Source organism: Henckelia pumila, unplaced genomic scaffold, assembly GCF_033568475.1.
Source record: "Henckelia pumila isolate YLH828 unplaced genomic scaffold, ASM3356847v2 CTG_466, whole genome shotgun sequence".
In the NCBI taxonomy this organism is placed as follows: domain Eukaryota; kingdom Viridiplantae; phylum Streptophyta; class Magnoliopsida; order Lamiales; family Gesneriaceae; genus Henckelia; species Henckelia pumila.
In genome coordinates this window covers 5,128,049-5,144,236 of record NW_027331833.1, presented here as the reverse complement: position 1 = coordinate 5,144,236, position 16,188 = coordinate 5,128,049, and the positions used below count along the sequence as shown (strand labels likewise).

General features: G+C 37.8%; 3 protein-coding genes across 3 annotated transcripts; 1 reads left to right on the top strand and 2 right to left on the bottom strand.

The window, feature by feature from the left end:
* The first annotated feature begins 286 nt into the window (after positions 1–286).
* Positions 287–6,760, top strand: LOC140872547 (ABC transporter C family member 10-like). The gene is made up of 11 exons (XM_073275416.1): positions 287–2,711; positions 2,789–3,109; positions 3,183–3,269; positions 3,416–4,003; positions 4,100–4,264; positions 4,445–4,739; positions 4,829–5,043; positions 5,120–5,425; positions 5,551–5,614; positions 5,826–6,065; positions 6,176–6,760. Exons 1-11 carry the CDS (start codon positions 690–692, stop codon positions 6,280–6,282), a joined length of 4,410 nt encoding a protein of 1,469 aa, XP_073131517.1. The 5' UTR covers positions 287–689; the 3' UTR covers positions 6,283–6,760.
* A 91-nt stretch (positions 6,761–6,851) lies between these two features.
* LOC140872548 (S-type anion channel SLAH2-like) lies at positions 6,852–11,327 on the bottom strand. Its single transcript, XM_073275417.1, has 5 exons — positions 9,628–11,327; positions 8,970–9,473; positions 8,123–8,896; positions 8,017–8,048; positions 6,852–7,569 (listed from the first exon to the last, which is right to left on the bottom strand). The coding sequence occupies exons 1-5, from the start codon at positions 9,802–9,804 to the stop codon at positions 7,194–7,196; spliced, it is 1,863 nt and encodes a 620-aa protein (XP_073131518.1). The 5' UTR covers positions 9,805–11,327; the 3' UTR covers positions 6,852–7,193.
* A 1,684-nt stretch (positions 11,328–13,011) lies between these two features.
* Positions 13,012–15,772, bottom strand: LOC140872497 (reticulon-like protein B2). The gene is made up of 5 exons (XM_073275342.1): positions 15,475–15,772; positions 14,153–14,333; positions 13,932–14,073; positions 13,620–13,689; positions 13,012–13,511 (listed from the first exon to the last, which is right to left on the bottom strand). Exons 1-5 carry the CDS (start codon positions 15,686–15,688, stop codon positions 13,342–13,344), a joined length of 777 nt encoding a protein of 258 aa, XP_073131443.1. The 5' UTR covers positions 15,689–15,772; the 3' UTR covers positions 13,012–13,341.
* Positions 15,773–16,188: the final 416 nt, after the last annotated feature.

Sequence of the window (16,188 nt, the reverse complement as noted above, 5' to 3'; positions counted from 1 at the left end):
CTACCCACAATCAATAAGAATCTAACCTAAGACCATCTCACGACCTCAACTTTAATCCAACGCCTCATCGGCAATACATCTAGATTTTTAAATTGTAACAAAATCATTAGATAATATCCTCACAATATATTCATAATAATAATTTTAATTTGACTAGACAAGATCCATGAATTTTCATTGACATGGATCAATTTTGGAAATCGATTTTTATTGTACAAGACAGGTGTCAGCATTTAATGACAACGGCGACGTAGGCAAATAGGCAATCAGTTCCAAAGAATAATAATTTCTGGGAAAGAGACTTCGTGTGTCTGATTTTCTATATATATTTTTGTCGAATACTGCTTCGTTCATTGCGTATTTTAATCGTGATTGTTAAGATTTCGGAATGCCTTTTTTTGCAATAAAAAACTCAATCTTGTATTAGTAGTTTATTTGCTAGAAGGTTGTTTACAAAAGAACAACAGGAGGCATGCAGTTTCGTTTCACTTCGTTGCTTTGTGACTGATTCTGATCCCGGCGGCGTTGGTTTTTTTGGTATTTTAATTTAATTTATCATTTCTGACATCCTATCATTTGTATAGTTGAAATGGGAAAATTCATCAATCTAGAGCACTTGGGATTAGCTTCATTTACATGTTGATTCTGGCTACTGTGGATTGGTCCAGGTGTGAGGAATAGGAATAGACATGGATCATCTTTGGACTGTGTTTTGCGGTGGGTCCAATTGTTCGAGTAGCCATGAGAGTTCTTGTGTGGATTTCATCTCTGTAATGAACCCTTCTTCTTGCATCAACCACGCGTTAATTATCTGTTTTGATTTAGTGCTCCTGGTCATGCTCTTGTTCACTATTATGTCCAAGAAATCGTCCAAATCCTCGCAGATTTCTGCATATATTAGGAACATTTCAAGATTGCAGATAGCGTCGGCTATCATAAATGGTCTTCTGGGATTCGTTTGTTTATCATTTGGAGTCTGGATTTTGGAAGAGAAGTTGAGAAGAAACGGAGCTTTTGTGTCCGTGCATTGGTGGATGCTGTTCGTTTTCCATGGGTTGAGTTGGTTGTTTCTGGGGCTAACCTTGAGCCTTTGGGGGCAGCGTTTTCCAAGATCCCCTGTGAGGCTTATATCGATTCTTGGGTTCCTTATTGCTGGTATCACTTGTGGGTTATCTCTGTTTACCGCCATTCTGGAAAAGAAGGTGTCGGTTAAGATGGTTTTGGATGTTTTGTACTTCATAGGTTCTACTTTCTTGGTATTATGTACGTATAAAGGTTTCAGATATGAAGATGGTGACAAAAATGGTCTTTATGATCCATTGCTCGGCTCGGCCAATGGCGGAAGTAAAACTTGTTCTGGTTCCCATGTGACCGGATTCGCAAAAGCTAGCTTCTTGAGCAAGTACACGTTTTGGTGGTTGAATCCATTGATGAAAAAGGGGAGGGATAAAACTCTGGACGAGGAAGATATCCCCAAGTTACGTGAGGATGATCGTGCGGAGTCATGCTACTTGTTATATACCGAGATTTTGAACGAAAAAGGGCAGTCGGTACTAAAGACGATCCTATTATGTCATTGGAAAGAGATCCTCATTTCCGGATTCTTTGCATTTCTGAAAGTGGTTACGATCTCTGCCGGTCCTTTGTTGCTCCAAGCCTTCATTAAGGTTGCCGAAGGAAAGGAAAGTTTCAAATATGAGAGATATATACTAGTCGTGACACTTTTTCTCACGAAGAACATCGAGTCCGTATCTCAAAGACAATGGTATTTCAGGAGCAGACTAGTTGGTTTAAAGGTGAAGTCTCTACTCACAGCAGCTGTTTACCAGAAGCAACTGAGGTTATCGAATTCTGCTAAAATGATTTATTCAAGTGGCGAGATAATGAACTTTGTTACGGTGGATGCATACAGAATTGGAGAGTTTCCCTTTTGGTTCCATCAAATATGGACAACGAGCCTTCAACTCTGTCTAGCAATCATCATTCTCTACCAAGCTGTAGGACTCGCAACATTTGCATCCATGACGGTTATAATTGTAACCGTTCTTTGCAACACTCCCCTCGCAAAGTTACAGCATAAGTTCCAGACGAAGCTTATGGTGGCACAGGACGGAAGGTTGAAGGCAATGTCTGAGGCTCTAGCGAACATGAAGGTGTTGAAGTTATATGCATGGGAAACTCATTTCCGGCATGTAATAGAGAGTCTTAGGTTGGCTGAAGAGAAATGGTTGTCAGCTGTTCAGCTGCGAAGAGCATACAATACCTTCCTTTTCTGGGTTTCTCCTTTAATAGTGTCTGCAGCTACCTTTGGTGCTTGCTATATCCTTGGTGTTCCATTATCTTCAAGCAACGTTTTTACTTTTGTGGCTACGTTACGTCTGGTTCAGGACCCTGTTAGAAGTATTCCTGATGTTATTGGAGTGTTTATTCAAGCTAAAGTTGCATTTTCCAGGATAGTGAAGTTTCTCGAGGCGCCTGAGCTCGATTCCAAAAATGTCAGAGTTAAGTCGCTGAACACTCGTACAACTAGTGAAATTTCTTTTAATTCAGCAAATCTGTCTTGGGATGAGAATCCATTGAAACCAACTCTTCAAAACATCAGTTTGAGTGTTAAAGCTGGCGATAAGATTGCAATATGTGGAGAGGTGGGCTCTGGAAAATCGACTCTTCTCGCATCCGTTCTGGGAGAGGTTCCAATAACCAAGGGAACTGTGAGTTTTCACGCTTTTATCTATTAGTCGGGTATGTATTTGAAAATAATCTGTGGTTCACTGATATGTTTTTTCAGGTTCAAGTACATGGGACTATTGCCTATGTCTCTCAAACAGCATGGATTCGAACAGGAAGTATTCGGGAAAATATTCTCTTTGGATCAGCCCTGGATAAAGAAAGATATCAAGATGCGCTACAGAGGTGCTCACTTGTAAAGGATCTTGAGTTGCTACCGTATGGCGATTTGACTGAGATAGGAGAGAGAGGAGTTAATCTTAGTGGTGGTCAGAAGCAACGTATTCAACTTGCTCGTGCTTTGTATCAGGATTCTGATATATATCTCTTGGATGATCCTTTTAGTGCTGTCGATGCACACACGGCCTCGAGCCTGTTTAATGTAAGAACATTTCCTCCTCTACAAGCTTTACTTTTAATTATCATGCATTACAAGCTGATATGAGGCTCCGCAGGAATACGTAATGGGAGCCCTCTCATCGAAGACGGTCTTACTCGTGACACATCAAGTTGATTTTCTTCCGATGTTTGATTCTGTTTTGGTAAGGTTGTCCTTCATGCTTTTGTTTTTATTTGCTCTTTTAATGCACAAATACGAGAAATTTGTCTCTTATCCCAAAATAACAAGCATCTTTGCATCGGCTTATCAATGAGAAAACACTAATAGTCGGTATACCTCATCATGCAGTTGATGTCCAATGGAGAAATTTTGCAGGCTTCTCCTTACTCACAGTTGCTAGCTTCGTGTCAAGAATTCAGAGAACTTGTTAACGCACATAAAGAAACTGCAGGTTCTGAGAGACTGTCACAGGTAACAGCTTCACGAAATCGTGAAGCTTCTTCTAAAGAGATTGACAAGGCGTCTGCAGAAAAGAAAGATCAAAATTTGGGAGGTGATCAGTTGATTAAGAAAGAAGAAAGGGAAGTTGGGGACACTGGATTGAAGCCCTATATCCTGTATTTAAATCAGAACAAAGGATTTCTTTTCTTCGCCATGGCTGCTTTCAGCCACCTTACCTTTGTTATTGCACAGATATTGCAAAATTCTTGGATGGCTGCAAATGTGGATGATCCAAATGTCTCCTCTTTGAGATTGATTGTCCTATATTTGGTTATTGGAGCTGTGGCATCAATTTTTTTGCTCGTTCGAAGCATAGCCACAGTTGTTTTGAACATGGAGTCATCGAGAGCTTTGTTTTCACAGCTATTGATCTCCTTATTTCGTGCACCAATGTCGTTTTATGATTCTACGCCCTTGGGAAGGATCCTGAGCCGGGTAAGTTTTTTGAAATCTTGATCCCCATGTTCCGGTTTATGATGTGAAATTACCAGTGAAACTAATATTCTATTCGCACACTTGCTATTCACACAGGTCTCCTCTGATTTGAGTATAGTTGATCTAGATATTGCCTTCAACTTGTTATTCACATTTGGAGCAACCTCAAATTGTTATTCTAGCCTGATAGTACTAGCTGTTATCACATGGCAAGTATTGTTCGTCTCCATACCAATGATCTTTCTGGCTATTCGCTTACAGGTAATTGTCATCAAATTTGTAAACAAGAAAGAAAAATTTGTAATAAAACCTCTGGTCTCGACTTCTTGATTGCTCGAATCTTATTAGATGATATTCATGTTTTTCGTGGTCATATTTTTGGTGTTTCTTTTTCTTTTCTTTGTCTGGTTTTGTTTCTGACATGAATTCCCACATCTGCAGAGATACTACTTTTCTTCTGCCAAAGAGTTGATGAGGATAAATGGAACTACAAAATCTTTTGTTGCAAACCATCTTACTGAATCTATTGCTGGAGTTGTTACTATTAGAGCTTTCCAACAGGAAGATCGTTTTTTTGCAAAGAATCTTGAATTAATTGACATAAACGGCAGCCCCTTTTTCCACTATTTCTCGGCAAATGAGTGGTTGATCCAAAGGCTAGAAACCCTCAGTGCAACTGTTCTTGCCTTTGCAGGCCTTTGCATGGTTTTACTTCCCACGGGAACATTTACCTCTGGTGCGGTATTGCTTAGTTATAGCAGGTCATATTCAAACCTGAAGTATACCGTGTTTCCTTACAATTCCCACCTTCATTTGTTATTGCAGGATTTATTGGAATGGCTTTGTCCTATGGTCTCTCGTTAAACATTTCCCTGGTGTTTTCCATTAACAACCAGTGTACCTTAGCAAACTGTATTGTTTCTGTTGAAAGACTTGATCAGTACATGCATATACCAAGTGAGGCCCCTGAAGTAATAGAACAGAATCGTCCTCCAGTCAACTGGCCGACTGAGGGTAAAGTAGAGATTCAAAATTTACAGGTAAAGATTCTTGGATCTAGTTTACATCATAATAAAAGTATAGTATCAAACACTAATTAGTTGCTTTGAGAAACAGATCAAGTACAGACCAGATTCACCTCTTGTTCTACGTGGGATTAGCTGCACGTTTGAAGGAGGACACAAGATTGGCATAGTTGGACGAACTGGCAGCGGGAAGACTACTCTTACTGCTGCCTTGTTTCGTCTGGTGGAGCCTGCCGGAGGAAAGATTATTGTGGATGGAATTAACATATCAACAATTGGGATTCATGATCTGAGGTCTCGGTTTGGGATTATACCTCAAGATCCCACCCTTTTCAAAGGAACTGTGAGGTACAACTTGGATCCGTTGGGACGACATACCGAGCAGGAACTGTGGGAGGTAACCTTCAGTTCTTTTTTCTTTTCTCCTGAAATTGTTTCTATAAAGATTTGTGATGCTAGATTGTTTCGTTGTTTTTGTACAACAAGTAGATAACAACTTTCTTGTTTTTGTCAAATTTAAAGATTCTTGGAAAATGTCAGCTCAAAGAAGCTGTTCAGGAGAAAGAAGAGGGATTAGACTCTCCGGGTAAGCTTTTGGAAAACTGTTTATATAGTTCAGACATGCACACACATAAAGTGACTGGAATCCAACACGTACACATTTGAAGTGTCTAGAATCCAGATCCTAAATCCAGTGATATAGATTATAGATAGTGTGCTTTGTCCAAATGGTTGAATGGCACCGATGATTTGTCCAAACGGCGGAATGATACCGACAAAAAATTTTGTGACCGCAGTGGTGGAAGATGGATCAAACTGGAGCATGGGGCAGCGACAACTGTTTTGTTTAGGCCGTGCTTTACTGAGGAGGAGCAAGATTCTGGTACTCGATGAAGCAACTGCATCAATCGACAATGCTACGGACATGTTCTTGCAAAAAACCATCCGAACAGAATTTGCTGATTGCACGGTGATTACGGTTGCTCACAGAATACCAACTGTGATGGACTGCACAATGGTTTTGGCCATTAGTGATGGTGAGCATCAGTTACTTCATGTTTTTATCTCTCCCAGTTGAATCTGCTTATGATGACACATTTTAGCTAGAATTTTCGGAAACTTGATGCGAGTTTGTTATTCCAAACAGGTAAAGTTGTGGAATATGATGATCCTATGACGCTGATGAAAAACGAAGAGTCATTGTTCGGGCAGCTGGTCAAGGAATATTGGTCTCGCCATAACTCTGTAGAATGAGAGTTAAGAAACTGCAATAAAATTTGATCTTTCCACATTTTTGTTGAGATTACACATCATAGTCACGATCTCGCCAATGGACTCGAAGAAATTCTTGTATTGTATGGCACTGAACTCCTCTCTGCTGAAAATTCTTGCATGGAACGTGTATTAGTACGAGTTTTGAGCCGAGTTCGTGAGAAAGGCACAGGTTTGGCTGAGTCTTGTTATAAATAAGGATATACAGTCGTAATGCTATGTAATGTAGTAGCCCGCGTCGTTTAACCTGGCACCTCTCTGTATTGTTCCAGAATTGTGAAAATTGTATTGTTCCAGAATTGTGAAAATTGATCAAATGGATTTTGTTCTGTATCTAAAGATTTGATTGATTCTTTCGATATCTGCATAGTTTCCAGGTCTATAACATGTTACTTCCATTGTAGGCAATGTATTTGGATTCAAAGCCCGAATCTAACTGAAGTTCGCGGTGGTGGAGGATCTAATAATTTTATTGCTGAAAGTTCATCCTCTGTTGTGTTAATTAACTACTTGTATGAAGTATATTTGAAATATTACATTGATATCAATTTTACTATGAATTATATCATATGGACAAATCAGAATCTTGATTATTTATTGGATCCTGGAATATAAGCAGGCATTCTTAGAAAAGCTGAAGTACAAAGATCTATGATTCGAGATATGATTGGCTCACTATTAAACCTCATTTCTTCTATGCTCATCAAGTTCACAGGGACTCTCCAAAATAAAGAAAATTCCTCTCCTGACAAGGAAAAACAAGCTTATATGATTCATGAACTTGGCCAGAGTTCGCGGCCAGAAGAGACGATTTTTCCCTCCCTGGTTAACCCGCCCTATATACACGAGTATTTTTATATGTTTGACGTGTGATGGAAACTGGATTCAGCCACCTATATAGCATGTATGGCTTCCCCGCTTGGAGGATTAGCAGAAGCCTCAATATCTTTGTCATCTGGATCCGAATACTTGAGGAACTGTTGGATGTTTACGTCTGCACTGCCGGATCTCCTATGATACCATCTTAGTGAGGTTTTTGGCCTTCTTTCACTGATTGCAATGGCGATGTCATTTGGGAACAAGTCGCGGAGTACAAAGGCGTGGATGATCGTGATCACGAGTAATGCTGCCACTGTGAGTGTGGCTACAATGCACAGAGCGACGGTTAAAGTTTTGGTCACGGTGCTTGTCACCGCGGTTGAGTATCTGATGGTGGCAACTGCTGCACCGGTCATTGGGAAAGTGTAAGCCCACCATGCCAGTGAAAACCTGTGGATGATAGAGAGGGAGAACTCAGAAAATCTGAAGTAAAACGGGATGAATGGTGTCATGCCTTCGGGCAGGAGTGCCCGGCGGACACGAAGATGCCTCGAAACCAATCAAATGCAGCCTCAAAATATACTGAGATGAAGATTTTGTTTTCTGAGAGCGGATAATTGTATACCCATTTCACACTGGATGTGAATGAAAAGTTCAACAAGAAGTTTTACATCGTAGACAATGCTACGAACTCGCAAAACGTATTTTGGCTAGACATTACACACCAACAGGGGACTATTTCAAGTGTGTTGTCTGAAAATTCCCGAGGCAGCTTCAAATTTTAGTTATTTCAACTACTACTACATTGAATATTCAATTGTTCACTTGTGTTCTTTGGTCTAAACTTATAGTTTGCTCAAAGTTTCCTATGATTCAGCAGCGGTTTAAGGATTGTACCTGAAGCCTCTGAAGAAATTAACTCGAACAGCCTGAAAACAAGAAATCAACTATTGAAGGGCGGTGAATAATATACCTGCTATGTTAAAAGTGTTTGAGAACTAACCAGTGAGAAATAAAGAAACAAGGCAATGAAGTAAGCAATCCTCGATCCATGATCAAACGATCCCTCAATCCTAGCCCATGCCATCGATGCAACGCTTGGAGCAGCAACGAACAGGAAGAAAACCGGGTGCAACTCCTTCGGGAGTGTCTTGTTTGTCGGGAGTCTCTGGTACAGAGTGACAAACAACACAATGTAATGTGCCAATCCGACCGCGAAAAAGAAAATCGGTCCCTCTTTTAGCCCCATCGATGCACCAAGCAAGGCCCCGACAAAGTTCCCCACGATCGACAGATGGTTCGAGGGATTCGCCACTCTAGACAGCCTCCTCTGTCCTCCAGACATCCACTGTCCATATATCTTAAGCTCGAGGAAAAAAATCGGTGTCATCAAAATGTACCACACAGATGAATGAAGGGTTTGAGTTACAGAAGGTGGGATTCCAAGAAACAAGAAAAGAAGGGCGATCCAGGGAGCGAAGAAGAAGTTGACACGAATCGGGTGGTAATACTCACGGCGAACTGCTTCGAAATAGAAGATAATTTTCAGGGTATATACTAAGGTGACAATTGCCATTAGAGCAATCGATATGAACCAGAGAACAAGATTTATATCCGGGGTTACATGAAGGAACTTTGTTGATTCGGATGAAGCCAGTGCTTTCCACATGATAGCCTGGCTGCTGATACCAAGACAGATACCGAAGGAAGAAATCGGAAACCGTAGAAGAAACGGCCATGTTTTATCATCGGGAAGAAGTATTTCTTCTTCAGAAGCCTGTCAAGAAAAAGCTGTTTTGTGATCAGCAAAACTTTACGTGACCTGAAAAACAACAAGAAAAAGAAAATACCCTTAGTGTATCCAACTCTGGTCCATCCAATGCATCAAAGTATCGATCCACAGGTATAGTTTCCTTGTCTACATGCCGCTCGGTCTGAGGTTCTTGCCCGTTTTCGTGATGTTTACCACGCAAGTTAGATAACTGTCTCTCAAGTTTTCCAGACCACGTCTTGAAAGAATCGAATCGTTTATCTTTTAACTTCTCAATCCTGGGATTCCTCACCGGAAGGTTTGGAGATTTCCCACCAGCAATGGCCTCATTAAGTGCAGAGCCTTTAGGCAGTGGCTGAGAATAAAACTTGGTCTGCCTTGTCCCAGAACTAACATCTTCATGCACATCACTGGAACTGGGAATTTCACGTCCCGGAATCATGTCATCGTCTCTAAAAAGAACTCTCTTTGTTTTATGTATGTGATCTCCAATCGGAGAAGGCGGCATGCTAATGGAAACAGAATGCATTTTTTCTGGCTTAGAGGCAATGTTTTGTCCTTCCATAGCAGCTGCTTCAATCCCCTGTCACATTCAGTCAACAGAAAACGTATTTAAGCTAATGGATCCTACATAATGTACAAAACTGCAAGCCAAGAAAATTCATGAAAAATGTTCATTTTGATGTAACAAATCAATTTTTCTCAACTTTGACGAGAAAAATCAGCTGCAAACTTACAAAAACCGATGTTCTCAGAGGTCGAAAACCAGTAGATTTGAGCTGGCCATGTCCACAATAAGGCTCACTCACGCTATCAAAGTCGGCCACTCCGTGAGCAGATATAGCTCGAATCAACGACGGGAGTTCTTCAGGACAATCTTCATTTGCTGCATTATTTTGTTTACACTTCTCCATTGCATCAGTACAAAATCAGGAAACTTACCTCAAATCTCCCACTTGTTAGCTAATCTACCTACTTACGACAAGCAACCAAGACCTTTGAAGGCAAAACCAAGCCAAGAAAAGAGGGGCAATAACTGGAAAAAAAAAATCCCAGATTTCTCAAATAAATAGAAAAAAGGAATCCCAGATCAGAATTCGAATTTCTTGGAGAAACCTCTTTTACACAGATTTATACAGAAAATCATTCAGCATGCAAGTTTCCTGGAAGCCAGTATTCAGTGGCCAATGCAATAAGATGTATAAAGGAACAGCTGCACTCTTAATGTATAAAGAAACAGCTGCATTCAATGATAGTGACACATTTTCAAGCTAAGCCCAAAAGGGGTTGAATATTTTGGTTGAAAATATTATTTTTTCCCCATAGATATGGCGATTGTCTTACTAGGCAGTGAATATCCGGTCATAAAGAGTTCATATCCAATTGCTCCACTTCTAAAAGATGAAGACATCGTTGCTTTAAGCATTATTAAAAGAAATAAAAGTGAACAAATCGAATAATGGTTTCTTTAAGACAAGAAACCATGCAACAAGTGCTAAATCAAAGTCACATTCCATTTATCATATGTTTGAAATCATGTGCTTCAACCAATCCACATATTTCTTTTCGCGGTCAAAGAATAATCACACAGCGCCACAGCGGAGGTTCCCCACAACAGACAAGTATTCCAGAGCATTCCAATGAAAAATCTTTACCAAGACATGTCAAACATATTATTAAACAACTAAACAATTTATTAATGATGTGAAGATGATTGATATCAAATGATTCAACGGTGTTGCAAGATGCCAACAAACACATGGCCATATTCCCTGATATTACTTAACAATATATAAAATCACTAAACACCAGCATTTAGCTAGGAATTAGAGTGCAACACGTCCATGATAATATATTTTATATTTGTCAAAACACGAAGAAAAATGAATAACTTGCCAGAAATCAATTTCAAATCCATTAAAAATTGAGAGATTTTGACATTATCTCGTTCAAATAGACCCGCTGCATCCATAAAATATATGGAGGACGGTGTCACTTGTCAACCTTTGATTGTGTAGATACCTTTAAAATGGAACAAGCATCATTTTTATATCTTATATCACTGTCTGTTGATTCGAACCACAAGTAGCTCGATTTCACTTAAATAAGGTTCGATCTTGAGTCTTCTAAATGGAGAAATAGATATACTCACTCAGAAATCCAAAACCCAAAAATCTAGACAAAAAAAAAATTATAAATGGATTTCATCTTATATCACCATCAGAATCAATTCAATCACAATATCAAAAGTGGAGTACATTATCCAGCAAACATACAGTCAAACGTAATGTATTTATCCATAAAAAGGAGGGACAAAGCATATAAAGGGAAAGTGAAAGTTCCCCACATACAGCAATGTTTGAAAAGTTTAAATGGACCCGGACATGATTGTGTGCCACATTCCAAGAATGTTTGCACATCAACGCTGACCCTTTTCATATATAAATATCGTAGAACGATTTTGATCATTTTAATTCAGATAAAATATACACATTATTAATACATAAATGAATAGATAAATAAATGTACAGTTCAATCAATTGTAGAGGTTATCTAAATGATCCCATCTGTCGACATCTCCTTGATTTAATGATGCATTTCGTGTTTCCTCTTTAGACATGTAATCAGAAAATCGGTGAAAAAACAAAGGGTTTGAACACTATATCAAGCCTAAAATCATAGAGGGTCACGCGTATTACAGGTAGATGATTGCTAAAGAAAGGCATGGCATGTGCTCGACAAAAATACCGCAGTTTTGGGCCAGTATAAATAATAATATATTTTTTTTCAAACATACAATATATAAAAATATATTTAAATATAGTAAATATTTTTTAATTCTATAAATAAGTACAAATTTTTTTTACAAATTTATCAAACCAAATCGGAATAAATCAATAGTGACCTACTAAAACTCGACTAACCCAATTAACATAAACCTACATAATTTGATTTTTTATTTTGTTTTTATTAACAAAAATAATTAATTATTACACATAATAATATTAAATATATTTTAATTTAAATATATAATAATAAAATCTCGCTTATATATGATTTAAATTTTAATTTTAATTTTAAAACTTTTAAAATATATTTACTATAAAAAATAGACAATTATTAGTTTTGTTGAACTTAGTAAATAATTATATTTTATAATTTTATAAAATAATTATTTTTGTTGAACTCAGTAAAATTAATTCTATAAGTAAGTAATAAAAATAATAATATTTTCGTTAAAAGTTTTTTGAGCAAGAGAAAGAATTGTAAGTTGTAAAGAAATTAATTTTTTTAAAAAAATTGAGATACTTTCCTAATTTAATAGGGTGTGTGATCCTCTATGTAAAACGCTATGTACACATACCATTGTAATTAATTTTTATGGTCTAATTTTTAAAATACAAGAATAACCATTCAAATCACAAGGTTAATCCATAGAATGAATGACCGTGGGTGGACGAAATCTGTTTTCCAAATGTTAAATATTTCTTGAGAATCTGAGATCGATGTAAAAAAAAAAAAAAAAAAAAAAAAAAAAGGACAATGCTTCTCGGAGAGACAAAACATAAATTGATGAACTACACAAATACACAATGCATACATATCAGCATAAGATCATTGTATATATTATACAAAAAATTGTTTAAATTATACATGCATACGTTCTTTTTTTTGCACGCCAAAAAATTTTGAGCCATTGGATCCGCTCAGACAGTATAGCATCAACAGATCCCAATTTATGTTACCTCTGAAGATGAAATCTCAACTTTAGAAAGTTTGATATGCATGTTTGGAGACGATCATCAATCATTCATCAGTGTTGTTTACAACAAGTTGGGAAATGCAAATAACCTTTCTCACGTATCAACACCAGATCAATGCCTACAAGAGTGCCAATTTTGATCCTCATATCAAGTCTATCTAATCGAATATCAAGAGGGAAGCAACTGTATTGAGATCATATTTGGTTTCTGCAGCAGCTGCATTCGTGAAAATATTATGATTTTTTCTTTTTCTTTTTGCGTGCAGATTACATCAGAGAGAACCTGATTGCTATAACAAAGCAACATCATCTGCTAGATGTGTATTCTTGGAGTTGAATGCTCAAAAAGGATATAAAAGAATGTGAAGATCATAAATTTATATCTAAATATTAAATAATATCCCAAACCTTTCAAAGGTCAGCTTGAACTTGACATTCCAATGCTTCAATGAGAACTTAAAAACATGGAATAGACTTCTCCATAAAGTGTTTTTAACTAGAGAAATGTTGTCACAACACAAACTCAAAACTACTAAGTTAAATATCATATTCAACGTTTACTATGAACCCACAAAGTAGTCAAAAAAACAAGCCAGTAAACATGGGTTTTGTCAGACAAATGAGCGACAACGATGAAATCCAAAAGAAAACAAAGTCACCCCCCAATATAACACCTCAGACATGTCATTTAAGCGAACTTCTTGTCTTTCAACGGACCTTTAGGGATTTTGCTCAAAACCTGAGCATTGAACACAGCATATTGTTTCTTCAGTTCTGCCTCGGCTTTCTCAGCAAATGCATCAATCTGATCCTCGTATTTTTCATAGAGCAGCGGCACAGTGTGCAACAGGACGAATACTGTTTTCCAGGGGTACACAGGAAAAATCCAGTAAGAAAATGTGTGATAACGCTTATAATTCCGAAACAAACATCAATAACAGAGACAGAAGCCTGCAAGATACTCACATATGTAAAACAAGGTCAGGAAATTGAAGCAGCTTCCCAAAACTGAAATAACCCAAAGGCCAGCAATCACCTACAAATTCAGGGATAATATTCAATTATCATGGATTGCGTTTACGAAATGGTATCAAATTTCCGTAAATATAAGATTGTTTCACATTCCATATACAGTTCGCTAGGATCTAAATGACCTAAGTATCAAGAAACTTAGAACAACAAAAAAGTTCCATTTTAAGGTCTCAGAAATGTGTCATCCTCGCCCACTGCATAGATAATTGATAAATAAAACCAACAGATTAAGTTTTACTGACTTACTGCTAGAAATTTCTTTAGATCTTTCCCAGAAGCAATATCGCGAAGGATAGCAACACCTGCGTTAAATTCGAGCCTAAGGGCAGAAGCTACACGAAGGACAATATCCTCTGGAAGAATGACTTCGGGGATCTTAGGAGTCGACCTGAGACATGGACCGAAAGTAAGAGAAATGTAAAAGATACCCAGTGAGAGAAAATTTCATGGTCAGACAGGAAACATACTTGTTGATAAAGGTGGATGCATTTGACCACAGGAAGAGAAGAGTCAAACCAAGAATCAGGATATGGCACACTAGTGTGAGCAAGTGATACTCAAGCAATTCAAAAAGCACCCAAATTGTTGTGGCAACACCGAGCACACCAGCAGAAGTTTTCTTATCTCTCCATAGGAAAATATCGGCAGCTGCAAGAAACTATCCTTGTTAAATATATTTCACAAACATCTAGAGGCCAAAAATAGTGCGTCATTCAGAACCTGCAAGAATATCATAACAAAGGAAAACACAAATTTAACCATCCCAACTACAGCTTAACCACATCATATTCAATAAGGTTACTTGGAACGGAAGACAGAAAAATCAAAAGAATTCATTGCGACTTTTATTCTACAAACCAGTCATAGTACCTAGTTTTTTATTTTCAAATCAAGACTCAGACACAAAACTTACCATCCAACATAAACATTGAAAATATGACTTCTACTCACAAAAGGCCAATCAATATCAAAATTGCCTATTTGATGCCTTCATATCATTCACGAATTCGAACAGAAAATTCAACAAAATCCAATCAATTGTTGCTTAATGGATTAAAAATCAAGTACATGATTCCAAAAAGTTATTTGTCCCAAGTTGGGTACATTTGATAACACATACTATCTGCGGCATGAAGTTTTGTGCTTTCATGGACACCAAAACATTAAGAATACATTCAAGAACTGCTAATAAGCTTAAACAAAACAAAGATCGCGAGAACCTTTGAGGGTTGGGTTTCGAAAACATTATTGCGTGCAAAGAATATATGAGCAAACCTGATTTCTCAAAAGTTTAAATTTAGATTAACAGCGTGCTAAGTTTTAGATCATTCGCATGGACGTTCGTGAAAAGAAAATTATAATATGAATGAGAAATAGAGAATGGATCTGGTGCATCATCACCTGCAATACATTTATTAATATCAATAAATGAAATAGCATCATCATTTCAACAAAAAGATTCAAGAATACACAACTTCATGAACTTCAAGAAAGAAACACCGAGAGGCCATCAGAGCCACCATTTCTCATTTAATCACGCATATCGTCATTTTTCTGTTTCTGCGAAGTTTATTGTCGTCAAATCTGACCACCATTGGATTAAAAGAAGTAAATCTCTAAATGGGTTATCATTATCGCCATACAAACATTTTATAATAAGCAAATAATATTTATCCTAAAATTTAATCTGGGATATCCACATATGGCCTGCATTTCGCAAAAAATAAATGAACAGTAATGTAATGGAACCGATCCAAAACTAAACAAAAATAAGAAACGAAATACGTACGCTTTCCACCACCGAGAACCTTGTACACGGGCTTTTCGCGACCAAACAAGCGATAGATCTTGGCCTTCACGGCGGCGGCCGTCGATTTGACGTCCGCATCGTCGTCGGAATCCGATGACGACGAATCACTGCCATGGAATTTCTCCGTGATCTTATCGATCAGAGATTCAGTGGCTGGTTCGTGTTTGTCGTGTTCGCCGGCGTGATCGGCCATTGATTTCAATCTCCGATCTCTGGCCGCCGAACTGTTTTGAATTCTTCTTCTTCGGCGCTTTTCGCTTGAATGAATATATGAAAGTGAACTGAGGGGAGGCAGTTTTAAAAGGTGAAGGAGGCTCGGATTTGGGCCAAAACCTTAGGTTCGACAAATCCTAGCCGAGTGGTTCGGCGTAACGAAATGGGAAAAGAGCGGATTCCAAATTGGCTTTTTAGGGTTTGTTGTTTCATAGGCTCGGATATCGATATTGCATACAAATTTTATAAAGGAAAGATTTTTTAAAATTTAAGATTAAGATTATGGGCACGTTTGCTTTAAATTTCTAAACTCAAACATATTTTTTGCATTCAGTTCCAAAAAAATTTATGTTAGAACTCTCTAATCCACATAAAAAAGTTTCTGCACTTTCCGAACCCACAAGTTTTTTTACGAGGGAAAACCAGTACAAAAAATTGAAAATACGGTACTAATATATGATATTTGAGTACTAACTGGTT

Bases quoted from the DNA above. Each gene is read 5' to 3' on its own strand.
- LOC140872547 (XM_073275416.1), top strand. From the start codon at position 690: ATGGATCATCTTTGGACTGTGTTTTGCGGTGGGTCCAATTGTTCGAGT. The intron at 4,004-4,099 runs GTAAGTTTTTTG...CTATTCACACAG, and splicing joins TGGGAAGGATCCTGAGCCGG to GTCTCCTCTGATTTGAGTAT. The intron at 4,740-4,828 runs GTGCGGTATTGC...TTGTTATTGCAG, and splicing joins CACGGGAACATTTACCTCTG to GATTTATTGGAATGGCTTTG.
- LOC140872548 (XM_073275417.1), bottom strand. From the start codon at position 9,804: ATGGAGAAGTGTAAACAAAATAATGCAGCAAATGAAGATTGTCCTGAA. The intron at 9,474-9,627 runs GTAAGTTTGCAG...TGAATGTGACAG, and splicing joins CTCTGAGAACATCGGTTTTT to GGGATTGAAGCAGCTGCTAT. The intron at 8,897-8,969 runs GTATTTTCTTTT...TTTTCTTGACAG, and splicing joins CAGAGTTGGATACACTAAGG to GCTTCTGAAGAAGAAATACT.
- LOC140872497 (XM_073275342.1), bottom strand. From the start codon at position 15,688: ATGGCCGATCACGCCGGCGAACACGACAAACACGAACCAGCCACTGAA. The intron at 14,334-15,474 runs GTACGTATTTCG...AGTTTCTTGCAG, and splicing joins GGTTCTCGGTGGTGGAAAGC to CTGCCGATATTTTCCTATGG. The intron at 13,690-13,931 runs GTAAGTCAGTAA...CTGAATTTGTAG, and splicing joins ATCTAAAGAAATTTCTAGCA to GTGATTGCTGGCCTTTGGGT.